The 23,682-nt window shown below is 40.4% G+C and overlaps 1 protein-coding gene across 2 annotated transcripts; it reads right to left on the reverse strand.

Annotated features, from left to right (window-relative positions):
- Nucleotides 1–1,413: 1,413 nt before the first annotated feature.
- On the reverse strand, nt 1,414–10,613 carry fstl3 (follistatin-like 3 (secreted glycoprotein)). Of its 2 annotated transcripts, XM_061778762.1 has the most exons (6): nt 10,454–10,603; nt 9,791–9,922; nt 8,505–8,684; nt 5,021–5,236; nt 3,829–4,056; nt 1,414–3,765 (listed from the first exon to the last, which is right to left on the reverse strand). In XM_061778762.1, the coding sequence occupies exons 3-6, from the start codon at nt 8,677–8,679 to the stop codon at nt 3,713–3,715; spliced, it is 672 nt and encodes a 223-aa protein (XP_061634746.1). In that variant the 5' UTR covers nt 8,680–8,684; nt 9,791–9,922; nt 10,454–10,603; the 3' UTR covers nt 1,414–3,712. The 2 variants fall into 2 exon arrangements, with proteins under 2 accessions (XP_061634746.1, XP_061634745.1); XM_061778761.1 differs by lacking the exon at nt 9,791–9,922 and having other exon boundaries at nt 10,454–10,613.
- Between the last annotated feature and the right edge of the window lie 13,069 nt (nt 10,614–23,682).

Consider the following 23,682-nt stretch of genomic DNA (forward strand, 5'->3'; position numbering starts at 1 on the left):
TTGTGCAGGAATATAAACCGGCCTTTCCCCCAAAAAGTTGGAACCAGATGTTGCAGTGCAAAACAACAGGGGTGCTTTAAACAGTAGGCTTCATTCTATTCTGTGGGGCAGGTTCTTAGGTATCCTGTTCTGTAAGTCAGGTGATTGGGTGTCCTCTGAGTGGAGTTCTTGGACCTCCCATTCATTGAGTCAGGTGGTTGGACCCTCCATGCACCGCTTCTGTAAGTCGAGTGGACCTGCTGGTTAAAATTTGTGCAGCAGTGCAGCTTTTAGACATGGTTTTTTTGTTTTTTTGGTGGCCTCAGTCTTATGTCTCTGCATTTTGCAGATGATGTGGTTCTGTATGCTTCATCAAGCCTTGATTTTCAACTCTGGCTGGAGTGGTTCGTAGGCATGTCTGAAGCGGGTGGGATTAGAATCAGCACTTGACGATGGTCCTCAGTCGAAAAACGGTGGAGTGCCCTCCCCGGGTTGGAGATGAGATCCTGTCCCAAGTGGAGGAGTTCAAGTATCTTGGGGTTTTTGCGCACGAGTGTGGGAAGAATGGAGTCGTAGATCGTGGTGACGAAGGAGCTAAGCAGAAAGGTAAAGCTCTCAATTTACTGGTCGATCTACATTCCCACCCTCATCTATAGTCCCGAGCCAAAAGATCCCGGACATAAGCAGCTGAAATGAGTGTCCGGGCTCTCCCTTAAATATAGGGTGAGAATCTCGGTCATCCGCCGTATCAAAAGGAGCCAGATGAGGTGGCTCGGGCTCAGGATGCCCCCTAGACGCCTGTCTGGGGAAGTGGTCTGGGCAAGTCCCACTTGGAGGAGGCCTCAGGGATGACCCAGGACATGCTGGAGGCTGACTGGCCTTCCCCTGGAAGAGCATGATGAAGTGGCTGGGGACAGAGAAGTCGGGGCCTCCCCACTTAAGCTGCTGCCCCACGACCTGACCCCAGATAAGCGAAAGAAAACGGGTAGATGGATGACTGTGTTTTTTTTGTTGTTTTTGCACTTGGTTCTTCTCTTCTGTGAATTAAGATATCGAGCCTCCTCTTCGCTTAATCTTTTGATTGAACCTCCCTCTTCTTTGAGTAAAATGCTTGGACTTCCAATTCAGTGAGTCAAGTGGTTGGACCCTCCATGGACCTCCTCTTCTGTAAGTTGAGTGGTTGGCCTTCCTCTGCCCTCAGGATTCGGGCCCCCTCTTCTCAGAATCAAGTTGTCAAGTAGGTTGGATATTCATCTTTTAAGGCTTGAAGTTCTTGGGCTTCCTTGGGGAGACATGTTCGGCGTCTTCAGTAAATTTAACATACATGTTTATTTTACAAGTATCTGTGCTTCGACTTAGTGGTATTACTTTTTCCACCTTTGGCAGCGTGTGAGATCAACTCCACTGCACTAAAGAGAAAGAAGACACTGCATGTCTTATAGTAATAACTTTATAATGTGGAAACGGCGGTACAAAAATAGGATGCATTTATTACTCAGATTTTCACAGTAGGTTACAGACACAAGGAGTCCGTGTGCTGAGTTCAGATTTTCACCACGGACTTGTGGAGTTCATCGGGGCCATCAACACGACACGGACCTGACTCATCTCTGATGGCGCGACATCAAGTGTTGGCTACTGTGGTCCATTCCGAGACTAATTCGATCTTCTCCACTACATTCTTTTGGGGAATTCTGACCAAATTGAAGCAGCCAAAACACGTGTCCTACAAAACCTTGTATTTACAAAATAAAACAAAAACAAAGGCAAGCGTTCCACAGAGGAGGTATTGTTGAAAAAAAAAAAAAAAAATGTTCAATGTCAGGAATGTTTGGATGTGGTTGTTTATGGAAAGCTATTTGAGCATTTAGTGGATATTCTTGAGATCCAGCTTTATGTCCATGTACTAGTACACTCTTTGTCCTTGCTAGTTAAGACAATTCAGCGCAATAGTAGAAAAATTGTGTCCCAGGAACATTTTTACGACTACTAGAGCCACTTTTGGCCTATTACTACACAATTAAACCTTAATGAAAAACTACTGTACTGCACTAGTAACACTACTAGGCCCAAATAGTCTCTGACACTAGTAGCCCCCTTATCATGATATCGAATCAATATTCAGCATTGAATAAATATGAGCATTTATCCTTGATAAGTAAGCTACTAGTGTGGCACATCTACTTATTGGGCCTAATGTTTCTGGTGCAGCAGAGTAGTATACTGGTAAGGTTTTGTTGTTGCCAAAAGTGGCATTAGTAGTGGGAAACAAAGGCTGGGTATCAAGAATATTGAATAAATGTTCAAAAGGCTTTCCATAGTAAACATTAAATACTTTACAGGTACATGCTTTGCTAAAATACTAAACAACTACTTTATCACTCACAGTGCGGCTTTGAAATTTCCCGAGCTATATAAACTTGGTCTTAGCTTTCCGCTCAGATTTCATCCCATCGACATAATGAGGAGAAGACTGTGCTTGTCATAAAACCAGGCCATAAAAATGCGGTCGCCAGTGGAATAAAAACAAAGCACAATAAATATATAGTTTTGAGTCAGCTTTCCCAAGGATACATGGATTTGTTATTAGGATAAAATCATAAATAGTGATTGATACCTTCTCCAATAAATAGTTGCGGTGTTCTATTTACAATATGAACACGTCTCCCGTGGAGTTCTGTCTCTTGTGATGCATTCATCTGCCCCGAACTAACCGGCATGCAGTTTTCAATCGAGCTCTTCCAAACAGTGGTGTAGCGTGGGTTACTTGTGGATCCGTAGCGATCACTCGGTTCACCAGTTTAGTTTTTAGCCGTCTTTACCTTTTAGGGCCGCCGCAGTTGTGGGCATTGTGACAGAGAGGGACTTAAATGTGTAGATGAGATTAAAGCGAGCCACTAGACACTGTTAAGGCACTTGTTGCAAACACAGTATAGTGACCACTACTACTACATATGTTTTAAATTCAGTGTTTTCCAACCACCCCCTTTTTGCCAAACACACGCTTTGCACCTCCCCCACTCTATGCCACTGCTTCCATACTGTACTTCTCGCTCATTTTGATATGACAACAACGACTACTATTATTGTGACATATTTTTGACATTTTTCATAGCCCCCAAATTTTTTACATTTGTGCACCCCCAAATTTGCACCCCAGGGTGACCACATTGAAAAATGGTTTGCCCTAGTACACCCGCTCTCGACGCACCACCCCAACGCTACACCGGCCACTGCTTGCATACCAATAATTCTCGCTCATTTTGATGTGACTACTATTTGTATGACATATTTTTTTTTGCGCACCCCCAAAACATTACACCCGGGTCAACTATTCCACACTACAACACAGCTTCCGTGCCGTACTTTTTGATAACTTCGGACAATGCGAAAGTGAACCAAACAAGTTGGAGTCAGCGTTTATAGCCAAAATGTGTTTGTCTGTGGCATGGTGCATTACTCTAGTAGATTTTCAAAACATATAAAGCAAAGTTTGAGGACAGATAGGGACTCTTAAACGGAAGTCTAAAATAATCACTTTTTAAATATTATGACCACTACTATTACATATTTTTGGAAATTTTATGCACCCCCAAATTTCCCCCCGGGGCTACCACTCTGCTCGCACCTCCCCAACGCCACGCCACAGCTTCCATATCAAACAAATTGTTTACAAAAGGGAGGGATGATTGTCACATAATCAGAGGTCAGCTTGTGGTGTATTTGTCGACGTCTATATGGCGTTTTCTTCGCTGCCGTCAAACACGTGCGGTTTCCTCGGAGGACCTGCAAAGACGTGGTGATGAGATAAAGGAAGAGATTTAAGAAAGCATTCTCATTTGTCCTTACTGTTGCAGGGGCCGTAGTGGCGGACTCCTATGGAGCGGCCAAGGAAGCAGGTGGCGCGGCGCAGGTGGCAGGCGCTGGGGTACGTGATGTTGTCGTTGCCGCAGATGGGCTGCTCGGAGGGCAGTGGTTTTGGGCAGGGCGTGGAGCGGCACATGACGCAGTGGGCGCTGTTGGTCTGGTCCGTCACACAGGTGTGTGTTCCTGGACACACTACGTTGGAGCACGACTCTGCGCAAATACAAAAAAATAATCATCCTTTTCATTTGTTTTGATACGGCTACTACTACAATTTTTTTTTTTTTTTTTTTTTTGTGCACCCCATGGAAAGCACTCTGTTTCCATCCTGTAATATGACTATTTTACCTCTACTACTACAACCCCCATAATATTACAATCCATGGCAAACCCTCTCTTGGAACCTCCTCCATCCTACAACACTGCTTCCATACCACAATTGTCACTCATTTTGATTTGACTACTATTGCAAAATAAATTTTGAATTTTGTGCACCCACCAATTTTTTTTTTCCCTCCTTGAACCTCTCCCACGCTACGCCATTGCTTTCATACCTGTAATCATCACTCATTTTTAGATGACTGTTTTAAGACACATTTTTTGATAATTCATGCATCCCCACGATTTTGCACCGTGGGGTAATTATCACCCTGTCAGATATGCCATAGTATGTTACTGCTTTCATACTATACTTCTCTTATTTTTATAGGACTACAAGTATTACTTTTATTTTTGTGCAAGAACTTTTGAGCAATGGGTTGAACACAAATGGTGCAGCAACACATGTAGAAAGACAATATAACAGTATTCGCAGTCATATATTCTTTATCCTCTACTAATATTAGTGCCATACTGATGAGCTGAGAAAGGAATTGAGATGTATGTTACTGTATGATTTTATAAAGTACATTGTTATGGAGTGCTATTTTTCCTCAAATAAAATACACATGACATCATTTTTTGTTATTTTTTGGGGGGGAAGGCTGGAACAGATTAATGGCATTTCCTTTCATTTCAGTATGAAACGATGATTTGGGATATGAGCGTGTAGAGTTTCAGATGTGGTCAAACTTGTATCTCAAAGCAATGTAATTCCTATGGCATTTAGGGGTGCACATAATAGGACCCTGAAGTCCCAAAATTGAGAACCCTTGGTGTAAACGTCAAACACACTTACTTTTGCACTCTCCCTGGTACATGACCTCCAGGTCGGGGTGTCCCATGCAGCGGGCCATGAGCAGGACACACTCGTCCTTGTACGACTTCCCGTCGCTGCCGCAGACGGCATGCCTGCGTCCGATGTGGGAGCAGTCTGGGGCGCACACACACTGTGGCCTTCCCATCTTCATCTTGCACACTTTCCCGGCACCGCACTTCACACCCTCACACGTCTCTGCAAAAGAAGTGGTTTTCACTTTTATGCACTGGTGTGAAGTAAAAAAGTACAAATACTTTTACTGTACTGAAGTTGATTTTTCAGGTATGTGTACAGTACATGACTTGTGGACAGAATGTGAGTACTTTTCCCACCTCTGCTTTTATGAGACCGCAAGTGGTTCTCTTTCATAGACTAGACACCCACGCAAGTTTTAACCTCACCTTATATTTACAATAAACACATCGCTTTTGGTGAGCGGTACGCACGGGGGCGTCGCGCCTGATGGAATGCGGGCCTGTCGTGTTTTCATAACACGTCCAATGTGAAGCGGCTGCACACAGACACAGCCTAAGCTCCTGCAGAGGGTGGAGCGGCAGTCGGAGGAGTTCAAATGACTTTTGCGGAAAGTTTTACGTCCCGAGAGATGAGGAAGACAAGCTAGGTTACCGGCGCTCGGTAGGAAGCGTAATCCTACGCGGAGCAGAGTCCACACCAAACAATACAGGCCTATCTGTTCCCAGGATCTTTGAGGAGAAACCTTTTCCTATCAGGCACCATTTCGGGTTTTAGAAAGTCCTCCAAGGACCATATTAAATTTAAGAAGAATACGATGCAACGTTTAAAATATTCTTTATTATTATACTGTATATTACCTGTGGATTGAATGCTTATGTGTTTTTTAATAATTGTTCATTCAAATGTTTTATTAGGTTCTGCGCACATACAAGGGCCGTCTTGAAATTGTTTTGTTTCTTTGCTGTTATTTGTCTCTCTAAATAAATCACAAATTCTGCATTTCAATAGGTGGTATCTTTTTAAAATTCAGCCCCCGAAGCCCATTTCACATAGCAGCATGAAATTTAGTAGGCATGTCTCTCATAAATAGTTCCACGAAAAAATCTCAAAAAGCCATTTCCAAAAAGACAGAGGCGACCTGACAGTTTGGTTTGAAGCAGACATCTTAAGAGTCATTTTCATGTGTTGTTAAAAAACAATATTGCCTAAGAGTTTGTCTGATTGATAAGAAAAAAATCAAAATACAAATTTGAAGCAGTTCTACTAGACAGGTAGGTGAGACTAAATTTGATTTTTGTCACTATGCAAGTTTGATGGCTGCCCATAAAAGACTCTAATTGAAGTGTCAAGCAGCGATGAACTGGCCATCACATGCTGAGCTTGTCGAGCCAAGCTTTGCTTTCTTTCATGGCAAATCATCAAACTTCTGTGCCAGCTACGCCCATACACCATGGTGACAGCACAAAGTCTTCCTAATTAGTGTCACCTATGTCTACTGGTATACCTGGTTCAAACCATATTTCAAATGGTTTTTCTTCAGGTAAGTCGGCTTCCTCCCAAATTCCCAAAACATGCATTTTAGGTTAAATGAAGACTACATTGTCCATAGATGTGAAATGGAATGGTTGACCATCTACAAGTGCTATGAGATTTCCTGGCAACCAGTCCAGGATGTAGCCACGTCTCGGCCAAAGTCAGCTGGGATAGGCAAGAGCTCACCCGCAACCCTAATAATCACAAGCGCTATAGAAAAATGGATGGTGAAACTGAAAATAAGTAAAATACATCGTCACCAAGATACATACATTTATTGTTACACTTGGAACGTTCCCGATACTGCCTTGCCACAGAATGTCAAGTTGGTGTTCATTAAGGGTCGTCCTCCATGAGTGTTCTTACTCCCTTTCCAATTTGAAGGATGTATTAACTTAAACCAGACATGCGGTGAGATGTACTGTGTGGTACCCTTCTGTCTGCCCCTCCAACATCTCTTTCTTTGAGTTTGGCGTCAAGTCCAGATGAATCGCATGACCACATAACTCAACAGCTCAAGTGAACCTGGATGAACCTCGCAGAGATTTTATCGTAGGAAACTCCTCTGGACAGCTGGCAGGGGTTATATGGAGCGCCTCACATTTTCTCTCTGTCTCTCTCATTCATGTCTGCATTTTGTTAGCCAACCACATCGGCAACTTGAGTGCGTTAAATGCTTGCACAGTGCACAACATGACTAAAACTACCATAAATGCACAAGGAGGTACTGTATGCTACACAAGGTTACATTACGTATACCTGCACAATGTAATTCAATGCAATACAAGAGCTCGATCAAAAACATTCTTCTTAGTTTTGATTGACACATCACTGACAAAGCTGTATTACTGTGGTTGTACAACATTGCTGTATGATATTCAGAGGTGTATTTTGATGCTACATTTCCATTTGTTTTATTAAATAAAACATTAATCACTTTGACACCTGTTTGTATTGAAAGTGGACACTAAAATTGTATTACTTATTATTCTGTTCCCATTAATTCCAGCATTTGGATAGTGAGTGAGTGCTTTTACCTTTTTTCACCAGCACAATTGATTTGATATTCTTATTCTTATACAACTTTGGATAAAAATAAGAAACCAAACATTTTTTTCATATTTTGATTATTTTTCAATTTCTACAAATAAATGTTCTAAATGGCAGTATTTGTACTTTGAATTTGGGTGTTATGTTGTCAGTAGTTTATAGAAGAAAAAAAATGTTTTTTTTGTAATTTGATTCAACTTAACATATACCTATAGAGGAAATGATAATTTGGCCGTGGTCTTTTAATTTTTTACAGATCTGTATGTTTTTGTGCTTTACATTTTACTGTACATTGTTTGATTCTTTATTAGAGTGTACATTTAAATCAGTATTACCTGTATACATGCACTGTATTAATATGTTGTGCGCAGTATTGACCATCTCATGTTGCTAACTGAAGGTAACCAAATTATTTTAATTAACTTATCTTAATCAATTTAATTACTTATAAGATATTAGAAACAGGTCTTAGTATGATGTAGTGTGGTTTTACACCAATGCAAACTACAACCCCTGTAAACCACACCCACAGTAATAAGCACATTGTTAAATTAATAACTAGTAAATAAATATTTTTTTTTTTGATGTTTTGGATCTCATTAGATTGTGTAGGTGTACCTAATGGTATGGTCAGTGAATGTACAAGAACAATTTGCATGTGTTTCCCTACAAAATGTCCCTAATCATTGGCTGGGGACCAGTCCAGGGTGTAGCCCACTTCCAACCCAAAGTTAGCTGGGATAGGCTACACCTTACCTGTGACCCTAATGAGGACAAGTGCTATAGAAAATATATGGGTGGATGTTGTCCAATTAATATTGTGTCACAAGCAACGTAATTAAATGCCCTTTTAGTAAAACGTGAAACCTAAAATTACACAAGTTTCTTTTCTCAAGTTGTTTACCTTTGCAGGGTTTACAGGAGACGATGCCGAGGAAACCCAGCAGGCTGACCTCGTTCATGGGCAGACTGTTGTTGGACCACGCCGTGTCCAGTCGGCCCCCTGTGCAGCATTCCTCTCTGGTGACCCCTTTCATCAGCACCATGTCGCACCGCTGGCTCTGCTGGAGCCAGCACATCCCCGCTGCAAAAAATAATAAATTATGAGTCAAGCAGGTAGATCGATAGGTAGGCATGTAGAGAGAGAGAGAGAGAGAGAGCGAGAGAGAGAAAGAGAGAGAGAGTGAGAGAGAGAGAGAGAGAGCAAGAGAGAGAGAAAGACAAACCCCAATTCCAATGAAGTTGTGACGTGTAAATAAAAACGGAATACAACGATTTTCAAATCCTTTTCAACCTATATTAAATTTAATACACTACAAAGACAAAATATTTAATGTCCAAACTGATAAATGTTTTTGTTTTTTTTGCAAATATTCACTCATTTTGAATTTGACGCTTGCAAGACATTCCCAAAAAGATAAGACAGGGGCAACAAAAGACTGAAAGTTGAGGAATGTGCAAAAAAACACCTCTTTGGAAGTGAACACGTTGAAGGAAAACTTCTGAAAGCCATTGTCTCTTAACACAGTTCGTCATCTACAAATGCAAGTTAAAGCTCTATCATGCAAAGTGAAAACCATTTAGTGCCCATGGCATGGATAACTTGCACATCTGTGAAGGGACCATTAATGCATTAATGCTGAAAGGCACATACAGGTTTTGGAGCAACATATGCTGCCATCCAAGCAAAGTCTTTTTCAGGGAGGTCCCTGCTGATTTCAGCAAGAGAATGTGATGCATCAATTTGCATGTGTTACAACAGCATGGCTTCATAGTAAAAGAGTGCAAGTTCTAGACTGGCTTGCCAGCAGTCCAGACTTGTCCCCCATTGAAAATGTGTGCTGCGTTGTGAAGCGCAAAATACGACAAGGGAGGCCCTGCACTGATGAGCAACTGAAGTTGAACATCTTTAACATAAACTGAAGTTAAGCATTTCAAACATATTTGCAATAAACTATAACGTTTATCAGTTTGATCCCTATACTGTATATCTTGTCTTTCTATTGTATTCAATTAAATATACTGTAGGTTGAAAAGATTTGCTAATCATTGTAATCTGTTTTCATATATGTTTTATTCAATGTCCTGACTTCATTTTATGTATACTGTGTGTATGTTTATGTATACATGTAGCAAAATAGATTAGGTAGGTAGGCAGGCAGGCAGCCAGGCAGGAAGGTAGGTAGGTACTGTAGGTAGGTGCTGTAGGTAGGTAGGCAGGCAGGCAGGCAGGCAGGCAGGCAGGCAGGCAGGCAGGAAGGTAGGTAGGTACTGTAGGTAGGTCAATTAGGTAGGTGGATTGCACAGACAGGTAGACTCAGCCTATGGGTAGGTAGATAGATTCGGTAAGTAGATTAGGTCAATAGATTCGGTAGGTAGATTCGGAAAGTAGGTAGTTAGGTCAGTAGATTCCAAAGACAAGTCACTGGACAAGTGAGCATAAAATGGCTAACTGATTGTCTTGACTTTTGATCCAGGTTTCGGAGACATTTTTCCTCCACCCAAACGTATTGAAATATATTGTATTGTAATTGCAATTACATCAACATAAATAATGTCCATAAACTAACGATAAACATTACATTAATTAAAGTGTCAAAAACAAAAATGAATAAAATACATTTGACAAGTAATTGTGCGCCTGATTGATGATCTGCAAAAATGAAAATGGTAAACAAAAATTCACCTGTGTCCCAAGTTAGTGCATATCAACCAAAACTTCCATCAGTTTTGTTCTTTCTAATAAGTGATGCTATTTCCAGTACATCATGGACACGTAGGAAGCTGTTTTGCACAATAACGGGAAAAATACACCTATTCATGCAATTATTACCAGTAATCAAGTCCACTTACCACTAGCAGGATTCCTCCCAATCTGACAAAACGTGACAATAACAGCAAACACCACAAAGTTCTTCATCTTGTGCGGTACTTCTAATAAGTCACTTCAGGGGATAGAAGTGATGTTCCTCCGGCTCTAACCTTCTCACACTAACTTGCTGCAGAAGCCACTCTCCCTTTATGTGAATGAATGTGTTGTGACTAAGTAATGTTGCCGCCCCCCTCCTCCTCCACCCTCCTCCTCTGTATAAATATTTAGCCCAGATGGAATTATGCTGCTGGGATGGGCGCTGCTTTCAGCCAGTAATAAGACAGGGCAGGCACGACACTTTGACGCGGACTCAATTTACACAGTCGGGAAATGATCCCTCCGAGTGCCAGACGCTGGCCACTTACATGACCTCATAAATTCCATAGTAGACTAATTACAGGCTTATTAAGTGCACTGGTGTAGCTTTGCCTTTTTGTCACTAACATACAATAAATAAAGTTGTTTGCACAGACTATTTGAAGTGTTTGGGTAAACACTTGATATTGGTTAATAATCACTGAATGTGGATGGAGTCATATACCAATAGGTCCAGAATGATTTAAACAGTATTTTTTTTTCTTTATACAACACCACATGGGATTTAGAATAAAACAAGAAGGGTAGACATTCAACAACATATGCCATTTACCATTTACGAATTGCATGCATTTTATGTATTATACTGAAATGTTCAGGTGCTCAAAGTATTACTGTACAGTATGTGACATTACTATTTTAAATATAACCATCTGTGATGAAAATCAATCTATCAAATCTGGAGCCCGTGGACTTCATTTAATTCTGAGTTTCCTCACTGGAGATGCTTTGCCCAGGCCTTCACTTGCAGCTTGTTTTTGGCACTTGCTGCCTTCACTTTTGCCTTTAGTAAGCATATGTGATGAAAGTATTCATAATCTGTACTTAAATAAAACAGACACGTGACTCATGTTAAAAAAGATCTGTTTTCATAACTAGGCACAATGATAAAGAAATTTTGGCCTGTTTTTATGTTATCAAAGCAACTTTGCCATAGCTTTACTAACATTGTAAACAGACTCATGTGGACTGCATGACTCAGGTGGTTGAGTGGTCGCCTACAAGCCAGAAGGTTGTGGGTTTGATCCTGAACTTTTGTGACCATGTTGAAGTGTCCTTGAACAACATTGATGTTGCTCCTGATTCTGTATCATCAGAAGGGGAAAAACATCTTACCTGTATGTGTTTTTTTCCCCCTTCAGATTAGACAGACTTTTTGAACACCAGCAAGTGGTGTTTTGTTTTTTTGGCTGGCACAAGATACATACGCATTTGCCACAAATCATTCTGGTAGCCGACAACATCAAATAATTCTCTCAAATAAGGTCATAGTTCTCCTCAAATTATGTTGCGTTATCGTCGTTAATGTTCCCTGGTTCACGTTCTCCATGTCCATGTTTTTTGGGCCTTAAAAGTCCCCAGGATCTCAATCACTCAGTAAATCAGTAATGATATCAACCTGCTTGCTTGACCTCTATTTAAAATTTTTTTTTTCAAGATTGTGTCATCATCCGTGGAGGTATACAGATACACCCCACAATTCATCATCAATAGATACCCATGAGCCCGTTACATTCGCATGGCATGACTCTGCCTCATCTCTTTTTGACAAATGATGATTTACTTTGCAGGATGAGCTTTTACCATTCCTTCTCTGACATTCTGATACAAGTTGACCATGTTTTCTTCTGTCCAAAGAATTTGATTCCACAACATTGGAGGTTATGCTTGATTTTATCCATCCATCAAAGTCTAATCAGGCCTTCCTGTTTTTGAATTTTACCAGTGGTTTGCACCTTGTATTGAGTCCTGTGTGCTTACATCCATGAAGGAATCTCTTAGCTTTAGATTTTGACAATGATACGGCAGCGAGGGATGTTGGCAAAAGGATTCTATCATCTACTTTAGTCATCCTGTGTGAAATGCCAAGAGACATTTCGAACGTAAAGGAATGAGATGTTTTTCTAAGTGAAAAGCAAGTCTAGACTTTTTGAAGGCAAAAAGATGGAATATTATTCAATGAACAAGTCAGTGCCCTGATCTCAACCCAATAGAGCATGCTGTTTACTACTACTACTTCCATCCATTTTCTATGCAGCTTGTCCTCACTCGGGTTACAGGTGAGCTGGAGTCTATCCCAGCTGACTTTGGGCGAGAGGCGGCAGCGTACATCCTGACCTGCTTGCAGAACAATGATATCACTTGGTCCAAATGCCTTGAAGGTACTGTACACAAGACGTATGTTTTTTTTAAATGGTGAATGTCATACGTTTGTGAAAACTTTTAGATTCAAGCTAACACTTCAATCACAACTTGATAATTTTCTTTCAAATCCACTGCGATGGTGTGTAAAGGCAAATCTAAAATTCTGTTATTGTCCAAATACTAATGGAACCGACTGAACTGGCCTTCTTAATGTGGTTTCTCTGATTGAAACCAGAGATTGTGATCTCAGGCACTATAACCGGGGGGCTTCCTCTACCCAGCATGTGCCAAGTCTAATTCATATCAAGTGCCTACCATGATCAGACCATTCCAGCGTTGCCACAGTTTGTTGACAGTCTGATTTCGCCGTTATCTGATCCAACTGCTGCGGTTGCAATGTTTCTCAACTTGTGGTAAATGAAAGTGTGGGAAGGAAGGAGGGAGTGAGGGAGAGAGTGAAGGTACTCTGTTCTTCAAGGCTAAGTGCTAATATCAACAATATTTGAAATGCAATAACCTTAAAAACTGCAAACATGTTGACATTTTTTTATACCCAAATTGGTATCTTTGAGTTAGCACTTTAGCATATAGCATATATACTGAATTTGTATACAATATTCCAAATAGTGGTAGACAAGCATCTCTTACTGGAAAATGGTCAAAGCGGTCGTGTCTTAGATGCTAATTATTCCATACTGAATATTTACTACTCCAACACAAGTATTAGATCTGTTAGGGGTAAGGTCTTTATTTGTGAACATGCAATTTAGAATAATATTACAATGCCAAAATGGTTTGTGTGTTTTTCGCATGGCAGGGCAGCTTTAACCAACACCTCAAATCTCATCACATTGATTGGAATCTAGGTTGACTGACTCCTGTCTCCATTTAACTCCTGAAGAAGCCATTAGCCTAGAAATTCACAAACTTTTACCATCTTGCACTGGGACATATTGCACACATAATTGTTAGTGTTAGTTTCAGGAAACCGTGTTTGTCTATTGTAAAATCAAGTTTGTTTGTATAGCCCTAAATCACATAAGCGTCTCAATGGGCTTCACAGGCCCACAGTTGACAAAGATGGTGACATCCCCTCATCTGAACCCGCAGTTGTTGTGATAAGTCACATGAAGGTTAGATTACATTTTATGACCAATATTTTGCAGAAATCCTGGTAATTCCAAAGGGTTCACATACTTTTTTTGACACCTGTCCCTAAAGGGACATGGGAAAAAGAAAAGAAACTTGTTTCTCATTCTAATGAAAAACTTTCTCTGTAGTGCCACAAATAAATAAAAACAAATTTTAATCTTTTACCAACATAAATTTCAGCTTTACAGAAACCACTTGCGTGTTGTGGGAATGACAGTATGACATTATGTAAAAACGTGTATTTTAGATGTGGCATTTATTTATTTAAGTGGAACAGCAAAAGCCACTTTTCGAGCCAATATGCATGTTTGTAAGTTTGTACATACCATTATCCTTTACTCTGTATTTACAAACATTTGTTACGATGTTCTGAATGCACAGCATATGGTTGTTAAAGCATATGACAATTGGGTGTTTAAATGCTGCAAGTTGAAATCACAAGATGAAATTGTAAGAAAAGTGGGCCCTCGGTTTTACGCGGTCACGACATGCGTTTTTGTGGTTACCAATAGTCCACAATAAACTACTTTAGTGAGTGGGGCATGATTATGTTTTCATAAGAAGGCACAGTCTGTCACTGTCATGCTTATTGTTTTTCATTTGTTTGTTCTATATTTATGGCCAACAATATTTTTTGAGTCACATTTTTACTGTAACTACGACTTCTGCATTTGAGTGGGTTAGTGATGGACTACGGCGCATTCCTACTTATGTACAAATTTGTGTTACGTCACCGCTGTAGGAATGGAATTCCATCATAAAACCACGGACCCTATGTAGATTTTTTCAAGCGCAGGGCAAGTAACTAGGAAATAAAGACTTCTCACACAATTTTATGTATTTTTGTGTCCAAAGAAGAGGCTTGTGTTGTCATATTTGATCCAAACATCTGCCTCTGCACCCATTCACCTTCTGACTACTAAGTCTGTCTGACACCATTTTATTTCATGTTCTCTTTGATCGAATTCTTTCTTTCTTGCTTTCTTTTTTTTAGGAAAGTATCACATGTTGTAATATCCCAGTCCTCGTGAAGGATGTCAGTTTCCTTCATTAGGGGAGATCCCCAGGGCCCGAGAAGGAATGCCGCCTGACCTGGGAGGGGAGGAGAAGACCAAAAGCGAGCCCGTGAGCCGTGGGTGGCCTGCTTCTTTCACTGGGTCTCTGCCCGTTCACTCATATGGTTTGCATCACAGCTGCCGATCCATACAAATGAATACAGCATGGTGGGGAATGGGGAGCGCCCTCAAATGCATGCTCTTTCTCACGTAACGGGGCCCCCTTTCATGTGGCGGGACTCCGTGAGACGGCATAATAATCGCACGATGCACTGTGTCCAACTTGAACTAGACACACATCTGCATTTCTGACTGACTGGGCAAGTGTGGAGCACTCTGGTTGGTAGGCCAAAAATGTTTGCGCTCATGCGGTGGAAGACATCACTGTCATCTAGTGGCGAAAGTTGGCATCCTGAATAACGGTGTCGGTCATATCAGCACATTTAAATAAACCATTTTCCAGCATAATCTTGGTTAAAACTATATTTATATGTATAGTATTGGTGATCCATGTATAATCGTTGCATACAGTTAAACTGTTCTAGCTTTGTTCATTATCTGCATAGACGGTATGCATACTATATACAGTAGTATTGTATTCATGCATTCATTACCACTAAAATCACAGGCGTGCCGGAGCCTATCCCAGCTATCTTCGGGCGAGAGGCGGGGTACACCCTGAACTGGTCGCCAGCCAATCGCAGGGCACATATGAACAAACAACCATTCGCATTCACATTCACACACCTACGCGCAATTTAGAGTCTCCAATTCATGCATGTTTTTGGGATGTGGGAGGAAACCGGAGTGCCCGGAGAAAACCCACGCAGGCACGGGGAGAACATGCAAACTCCACACAGGCGGGGCCGGGGATTGAACCCCGGTCCTCCGAACTGTGAAACTGACGCTCTAACCAGTCGTCCACCGTGCCGCCATAGTAGTTTATATTTTATTTATTTATTTATTTTAAATGTAATTTTATATTCATTAGTCCAATGTTGATCGTTTTTCTGGTGTTCATCTCATTCTCACCTTTTATTTTAACTATTTAGTAATACATGTAGTTTTTGCTACACACAAAAATGCTGCTGACTATTCTTGCTGTATTTCTTCAGATTCACTTCTGCATATACAGTCTGCATACTATAGTAGTCTGTTCATATTTTATTCATTCATGTACAGTTAGGCCAATGCTGATGGCATTGTTGGTGTTTAACTCATTCTCATTTGCTTTTATTTAGACTATTTAGTAATACATGCAGGTTTTTCTACATACAATGCTGCTGACTATTCTTGCTGCTTTTCTTCATGTAACTTGTGTATATACTCTATAATCTACTATACTCTGCATAGTATATTTATATATTATAGTTCATGTATAGTGCTTATATTTGAAATATTTATTGATACATGTAAATTCTTTTCCTACATACAATGCCACAGACTCATCTTGCTGCTGTTCAATCATATCCATATATACAGTAGTTATTATTCATGTACAGTATTCCTATTCACATCTGTATATATATTATTTATTCATGTACAGTTGCCACATACACTGTTGCTACTTGTTCTGCTCCATCTCATTGCCTGAATGTGTGTGTTAAATGTGTCCAACTTTGCTATTTTGAAATCAGAATTTCCCCATTGTGAAACTAATACTTATTGTATTATTCTATTTGTATTTCTTTCCCATGCACACAACCCATTAATAAGATTGGAGCTATTGAGGCCTCACCCCCTGCATGCACGGTGCATTCCTGCATCACATGCACAGATAATACAAATAATGACAGCAGGCAGACTGTATTGGTATTGTATTGAATGGGAAAGTGTCCAATATTTAAAACAAATAAAGTTTCAGAATTGGAAATAAAAATGCTATTTTGTCCTATGTATAGCACAGTTACCACTGGTAGTGTATCAGTTCACATGGCTGGCAGTGTGGGATTGATTCCCACTAAATGACCCACCTGGCAATCACCCTTGGACAGACCGGTGACCAATCAAGGGTGTAGTCAATCTGGGATCAGCGTTCATTTCAATGCAACCCTGAACAGGAGTTTTTTTTTTTTTTTTTTAAATGACTGTCCAGCAGTGGTCATTGGGAAGTGGTACACACAGCTGACTTTTGGTACAGCCAGTGGGATCGAGTTCCACTCACCCACAATTTCCCTGAGATTGACGGACGACCAAATCATGGTGTCGTCTCTTTTTAAACTCGTGCTTCCACTGCAACACTGTAAAAGAAAAGCGGGCTAATAATCAAATGGATAGACGGTGCAACACAGTGGTTAGCATAAGTGCAAGAAGGCTTTGGATTAGAATCTCATTTTGGGTAATTATTAGCCACATGCTGCTTCACTATGTCATAGACCTTCTTATCTGATCACATATAGCAGCCTGCTCGGGTGAACTTCCATTGCATGTGTAAAAGAAAAACGCTGATAAATGCCAAGTGTTTCTGGTATTGTTTTGATGCGGTTATTTTGCGAGACTTCTGTGTAAAAGAGGCGCCTTGTATCCTACGTGCTGTATCCTCGGGTACGTTCAGAAATTAAAAACTCCAAGTGCGCTCTCTACACTCCGGAACGTTCAGACAGAACGACAGAGTGGCAGGCAGGACGAGGATGTTCATCAACAACGACGACCACAACGGTCAGAAAACTGTCAGCATTGTCACCAACACCTACACCAGCACAAAATAACGGCCGTTCGTAAATTCGAAGAAAAGGGAGCAAGGTCTGCCTCTCGGAACACTCGCACTGTCATCGCGGTGTTAGGGCGTCAGACTGAATTTTCGAACGCACCCTTAGGTACTTTTTGACTGTTGTTTTCATCAACTCCTTGTTTCCTAAATAGGAAAACTCACATTCCACATTCCATTGCGCTCCGAAATGACCCGAGTTTAGGTAAAACAATACTTGTGAACAGTCTGTGCCAACAGCTTGTCCTAGTTTGACGAAGTCAGAAAGACACCAGCAAATAAGTACATTAGCTTAGACAACGTCAACATTGTGCTGGAGATAGCTAGCTCACGCTCATATTATGACCCCACCTAATATTAGCAATATTGAATAATCATACGGTGAAGTAAATATTTGTATATATGTCGGGATGTGTCTTTTTTTTAATTTTAACCTCGTTCTACCACTTGGACGATGTCAAAATTTGAAGACTACTGTATGCTGAAAATATTCTTGCGTTCACCAATCAGCACCAGACGAGGACGCCATTTACCTTTACAATAATCCAGTCACACGCTCAGGCAGCCTTTGCAGCATTTGCATATGATGGGAATTTTTCCACACAAACCCCTTTTTAAGTGACGATACGACCTCATTTTGAGATAATGGGCAATTAAATTAAGATTTTGGACATTCAACCAAAAACTGGTTGCCAGTCAATCACAGGGGATAGAAGGAAGCCGGAGGAATCACACAAGCACAGGGAAAACACACAAACTCAACCCTGGTACCCATTGACTGTGAGGGCGATGTGCTAACCACGTGGCCAGGGGTCATCATCGTTCTATCCGCAGGTACCAGTTAGCTCTCAAAGACTTCACGAGCAGACATCTGGCCTGTTCTAAAAATAGCTCACCAGTGAATCAGGGGCGGTTTCTGATATGGGCGATATGGGCAGCCGCCCGGGGCGGCGTTTTCTGGGCGGCGGCACTCAAACCTCACCTGCTAGATGAAAACTAAAACGGCAACTTGTGGTGTTTCCCAGTGTTTATTGCAGTACTATATAAAATATCCATCCATCCAGTTTCTATACCGCTTATCTCACACTGCTAACATGAAGTCTGCGGGATGAACAACTACATCATCGACCAGTGACATAATTATAGTCTGTTTTGATGGGTAGAGTAACAGTATGTTGTCGTAGTGTAAATATTGCACTTCATCAAACTCAGAGCTGATTCTAATATTACATCCAGCTCAGGAACACCTCAGTATCCCACAGTGCTTGAGTATCGACCTGATGTCATCTGATTCATGAAACACATCCCAAGTGAAATACGGGTGAGTCAACGTGATGGGGAATAAATGAAGTTCTCATTTGTGTACGTCACAGTGTAAACAAAGTTAAGAGCGCAGTGGGGGTTAAAAGCAGCCACGTCATGCGTCCACTCAATTTGAGCCTCATTTTGATTGATGGCCCTCCTCCTCTGCCACTTTGAGGCAGCCCTCAACCTCTCCTCTTCCTTCCTGTCGATGCAAAGTCCCCCCGGCTCTTCATTAATGGAAAAGGTTAATGTCAGTACACGCTCAACTCATGCTGCTACCCCCCACCCCCCACCTCCTTCCTTCCTCTTCACCTTTATCTTGGAACAGCCCCTCCCCTCCCCTTTCAGCTCCCCACCACTTGCTGACGAGAGCAGCACGCCGAGGCAGTCGTGACTGAGGGGAAGTTCCCCCCCCATCCCCCGCCTCCCCCACACCATCACCATCACTGCTGCCACATGGCCTCCGGTTGGGCTCCATCTGCATGCTGCTGTATAAACAGATGTTCCACACAGGATTTGGGAACATTTGGAACATTGGCCAAAGCTCATGAAGTTAAAGACGTAAGCAAAATAAAGGCCAAGTGTGCACTAAAGTCACAATAATAATCCATCCACCTCACAGGAGTATTAAAGCTCTTATTAGGCCCACAAGTATTTGGACACTTCAGTTGATTTAGCCTTTGGAATAAAACAGGGTGGACTCTCATTTAGGAAGTACAACATTGTATGTAGAATACAATATACACCGTCACGGTTTTTCACAACTGTATTTGCAGCAGGGCTCAGTTACTACCTCCCATGAATAACGAAGAAGAAAAAAAAATAAGTAACTGACACCCCCCGAAATGTTTTTTTAGATTGTCTATATTAATAGTTTAAATGTAAAATGCCAGAAACTAAACCCCAAAATACAAATATTTTCAAACTCCTTTCACAACATTACCCTTTAAAGAAATAGCTTACAGATGATTTGACTTCTGAAAATTTGGGTTAAATTTGCCAGTTTTATGGGGTACAAAGTGTCTAGAATGCAGAACTTCTGAAAGGTGCAACATCTTGATCACAATGTGAAGTCATTGGCAGGCATATTGTAAAAGAACATACTTCCCTTTTTGTGGTTGCAACCACCATCAAAAAAACATTAGCTATCTTTACAATTCAAATTGATAAGATTTAGCATGAAAAACCTTCACTTGATATCGCACCTGACTGTGACTCACACGTACCGTGTGGGCGGAGAGTCATTCATTTCTGTAAATGCTCCCTGAGTGGTTGAATACATTAGTTAAAAAATTGCAAAATTACCTAATGTGCTGAAAAAGCAGGACATTTCAAATCAAAACGACAAACTACAGTTTTCCCCTTTAACAAGTCCCCTTGAGCTTGGAAAAGAGGTAAAAAAAGAAAAAGAAAATCACTTGGAGCCTGGGCAGGTGAGTAGGGAAGTTGCTCCAGCATGTTTTCCCGGGCCAGGAACTGTCAGATACTCGTCCTTGTCCTGCCACAACTCTCGTCTCTTCTTGAACAAAGCAAACGCCTCAGGATCTCTTTGTAGACATGCTGGTTGAAGGGGAAAACACATAATTTGGGTATGAAATATATCTTCAGTGACACCAGTCCTGGAACCTTTCTGACACACCTTGTACAGTTAAAACAACAACAAAAAAAGTCTAAGTTTTGTCAAGGTGGAAGTCAGCTACTGTGTAGTATGAAAAGGTTTGTGTTTGCACCAGGTGACTCACCGCAAACGTGAAGCCAAAATATAATCAGGTGTAAATCCATACAAAGTATAAGTAGGGCGGAGCTGCATGCAGCAGTCAGACAAGCTAATCGATATCACCTAGCACCTATTTAATAATACAACATTCTAATCATTATTGTGTATCCTGTTAAAAAAAAATGAATGTAGCAAGAGTGTGTTACTCAGGCTCTCATTTGCAACCTTGGAAGTCCGTAACAGTCTGAGGATGAAGTGATAAACATCATCATTATTATTAGTATTACTACTTGCTAATCAGAGAAAGTCAACGAGCCTTCCGTGCTTCAGTAGCTAAGTCTTTTGTGCATTCAGGATGAACTGAATACAAAAATGCCATCCCTCATCTGCTCAACAAGGTTCACACAGTGTGAGCTCTTTTCAAGAACAAAATGGTGTTGAAAGGGTGAGTGGTTTCACTTTATTTTAGTTGGATTATACAGTGGTTCACTTTTTCCCCCTTTTTTTTGTACAATTGTATGACTATTACAAATGTGTACATATAAAATGTAATGTAATGAAGGTATTAGAAAAGTGAACACTTAACTTTTAAAACATTCACTTTTATAAAGGTCACCTCTGCAGTGGTGTCTTGACTTACAAGTTTCATTTATTCCATGACCAAACTTGTAACTCTATTTACTCATATATCAAATCGATTTTCCCCATTAAGATGACTTGAAATGCCATTCATTTGTTCCAGCCCTTCAAAAAAAAAAATTATGAAAGAATTTATATATATATATATATCACGGTATTCTATTCATAAATAATTATGTAAAGAAATACATTTGTTTTATAAAGTTGTATTACTGTAAATACTGTAGTATTCGTGTGTTTGATGTGTGCCTTTAAGGGGCGTGGCTTAGTGAGTGACATCAGAAGCTGGACTTGGTTAGTCTGGGTGTGAGTTGTGGCCTACAGCAGTTCCTTGCAACTGTTCTCATTTTGCGTTTGTGTGTATGACCGTTTGTCCCATTTAATAAACGGCTGAAAGTGCATCGGTGACTGTGGCTGTTCTTGCCCACATGGGAGGGCATTCCAGTATCTTAATTGCTTGATTTTTTTCACTTCACTCTATTGGCAGTGTACCTGAAAAACAAACAAATTTTATTCATGCAAGAAAGAGGTTTCATAGAGCAAAAGCATGAAATGCAGTCGACAAGGTCTGCTGTCACACTTGAACTAAACAGGAGCCATCACTTGAACACAAACTATTACAGTTACTGGGAACAGGGAGTACACAAATAACCCTTGGCAATGAGCTACATGCTGCTTCACCAATGCTGAAATCCTCTATCACATGTAGCAGCCAGCCAAACAACAAACAAACAAACAAAAATTGTCTGTGTCCACCATGAAGCCCCCTTCTGATGACACAAGTGCTGATGCACCAGCTGGCAGCAGTTACCATGGCAACAAAGGGCTGAGGCTTTTGTTACATGAACAACGCCACTGGATACATACTGCAAATCACTTCAAGCCCAGACTGAATAGACTTTTTATTTATTTATTTTCAACATATATTGCTGTCATTCACAACTTAACCACCATTTCAGCGACAAAATACAGTGCTTATGGGGACCTTTGCTATGCATTAGACACCTCTTTATATTCAACTTTTCACTGAATGTCCCTGAGATCCACCTGAGGTTGACATGGAAAGGAATGCTAACTACCTGCAACTGATCCCCATGTTTAGTTTCCCCTTTTTCAATCATTCATTAACAAGGTGATTAATGAGTCTCCTTTTCTCTTCCCGTTCGAATCAATCTCCACCAGGGCACGGTTTGATTCATACGGTACCAGGCGCCACGGGTAGCTGGAGATGGAGACCGAAATAAGCCTACCGCGTAATTAATATTTAAATGTATGGATCGTTTGAATTAATTGGGAATCACCCCGTCAGTTATTATGAACACGAGCGCAGGGCCCCATGCCGAAGTCCATGCAGTATTCATCAGTCGAGCCGTGACACTTCAAATAGAACGCACAACTGTACATTGCGCAAAGAAAACATCACGTAGCAGGGATTACAATGGATAATCAGTTGAAAAATGTGTAATTGGTTTAAAAAATTGAATGCCTGTAAGATTTTAGGGATAAAAAGCCAGTTGCTTAACTAAGGAGGATGACAACAAAATATGAGCGGTACAACTAATGTCGTTCTGCTTAAGGGTGGTGTAAAGTACTGAACATACCAATGACATATATCGAAACAAAGTAGCATTTTAACACCACATAATGATTTGAGGAGAATTACAATGGACTTTTATTTACATGTATTTACACATACTGCTCCAAATAAAGGATTCAGCCAAAGTCAATTTCCCATCAAAACCCCTGTTTTCTCTGCCTTTGGTTTGCCCCACTTAAGCTGATGGAGCACACCTTTTTTTTCTAAAAAGGCTGATGGCAGTTTGTGCTGCTTTCAATCAAATTAGAAAATATAGATCTCTGACTCTGAACTCAAAGCTGCAAAGACTTTTTGCTTGTAAAGCAGAAGTAAATTGTCCTAATGGAAATTGGTGCGCAGATATTCCACTATATCCTCTTTCCATTCATTTATTTAGTAAAAAGAAAAAAGAAAGAAAAATAAATAAATCAAGGCTGCCAAAAATGTGATGAAAGTATCGGTAGTAATATTACATGAAAATAGACAATAGGAATATATTTTAAAAAAATAAAGTTTTAATATACAAGAAGCAAGTCATCATTTTACAAGAATAATGCAATTGACAAAGAAATATGTGATTTTATGTGAATAAATGTGTAATATTGCAAGAAAGAATAAAGTCCCAATATTATGGAATTTTAAAAATATTTTTTACAGATATAAAGTTTGGAGGATATAAAATAATGTTAGAAGAATAAAGTCATCATTTTACAAGAATAGTCATAATAATACAAGAAAAATTGTCATTTTATGTTTAAAGTGACAATAGTACAAGAAACTACTTTATTTTACAAGACTAAAGTCACAACATTATGAAA

This window comes from Phyllopteryx taeniolatus, chromosome 7, assembly GCF_024500385.1.
Source record: "Phyllopteryx taeniolatus isolate TA_2022b chromosome 7, UOR_Ptae_1.2, whole genome shotgun sequence".
Lineage (NCBI taxonomy): Eukaryota > Metazoa > Chordata > Actinopteri > Syngnathiformes > Syngnathidae > Phyllopteryx > Phyllopteryx taeniolatus.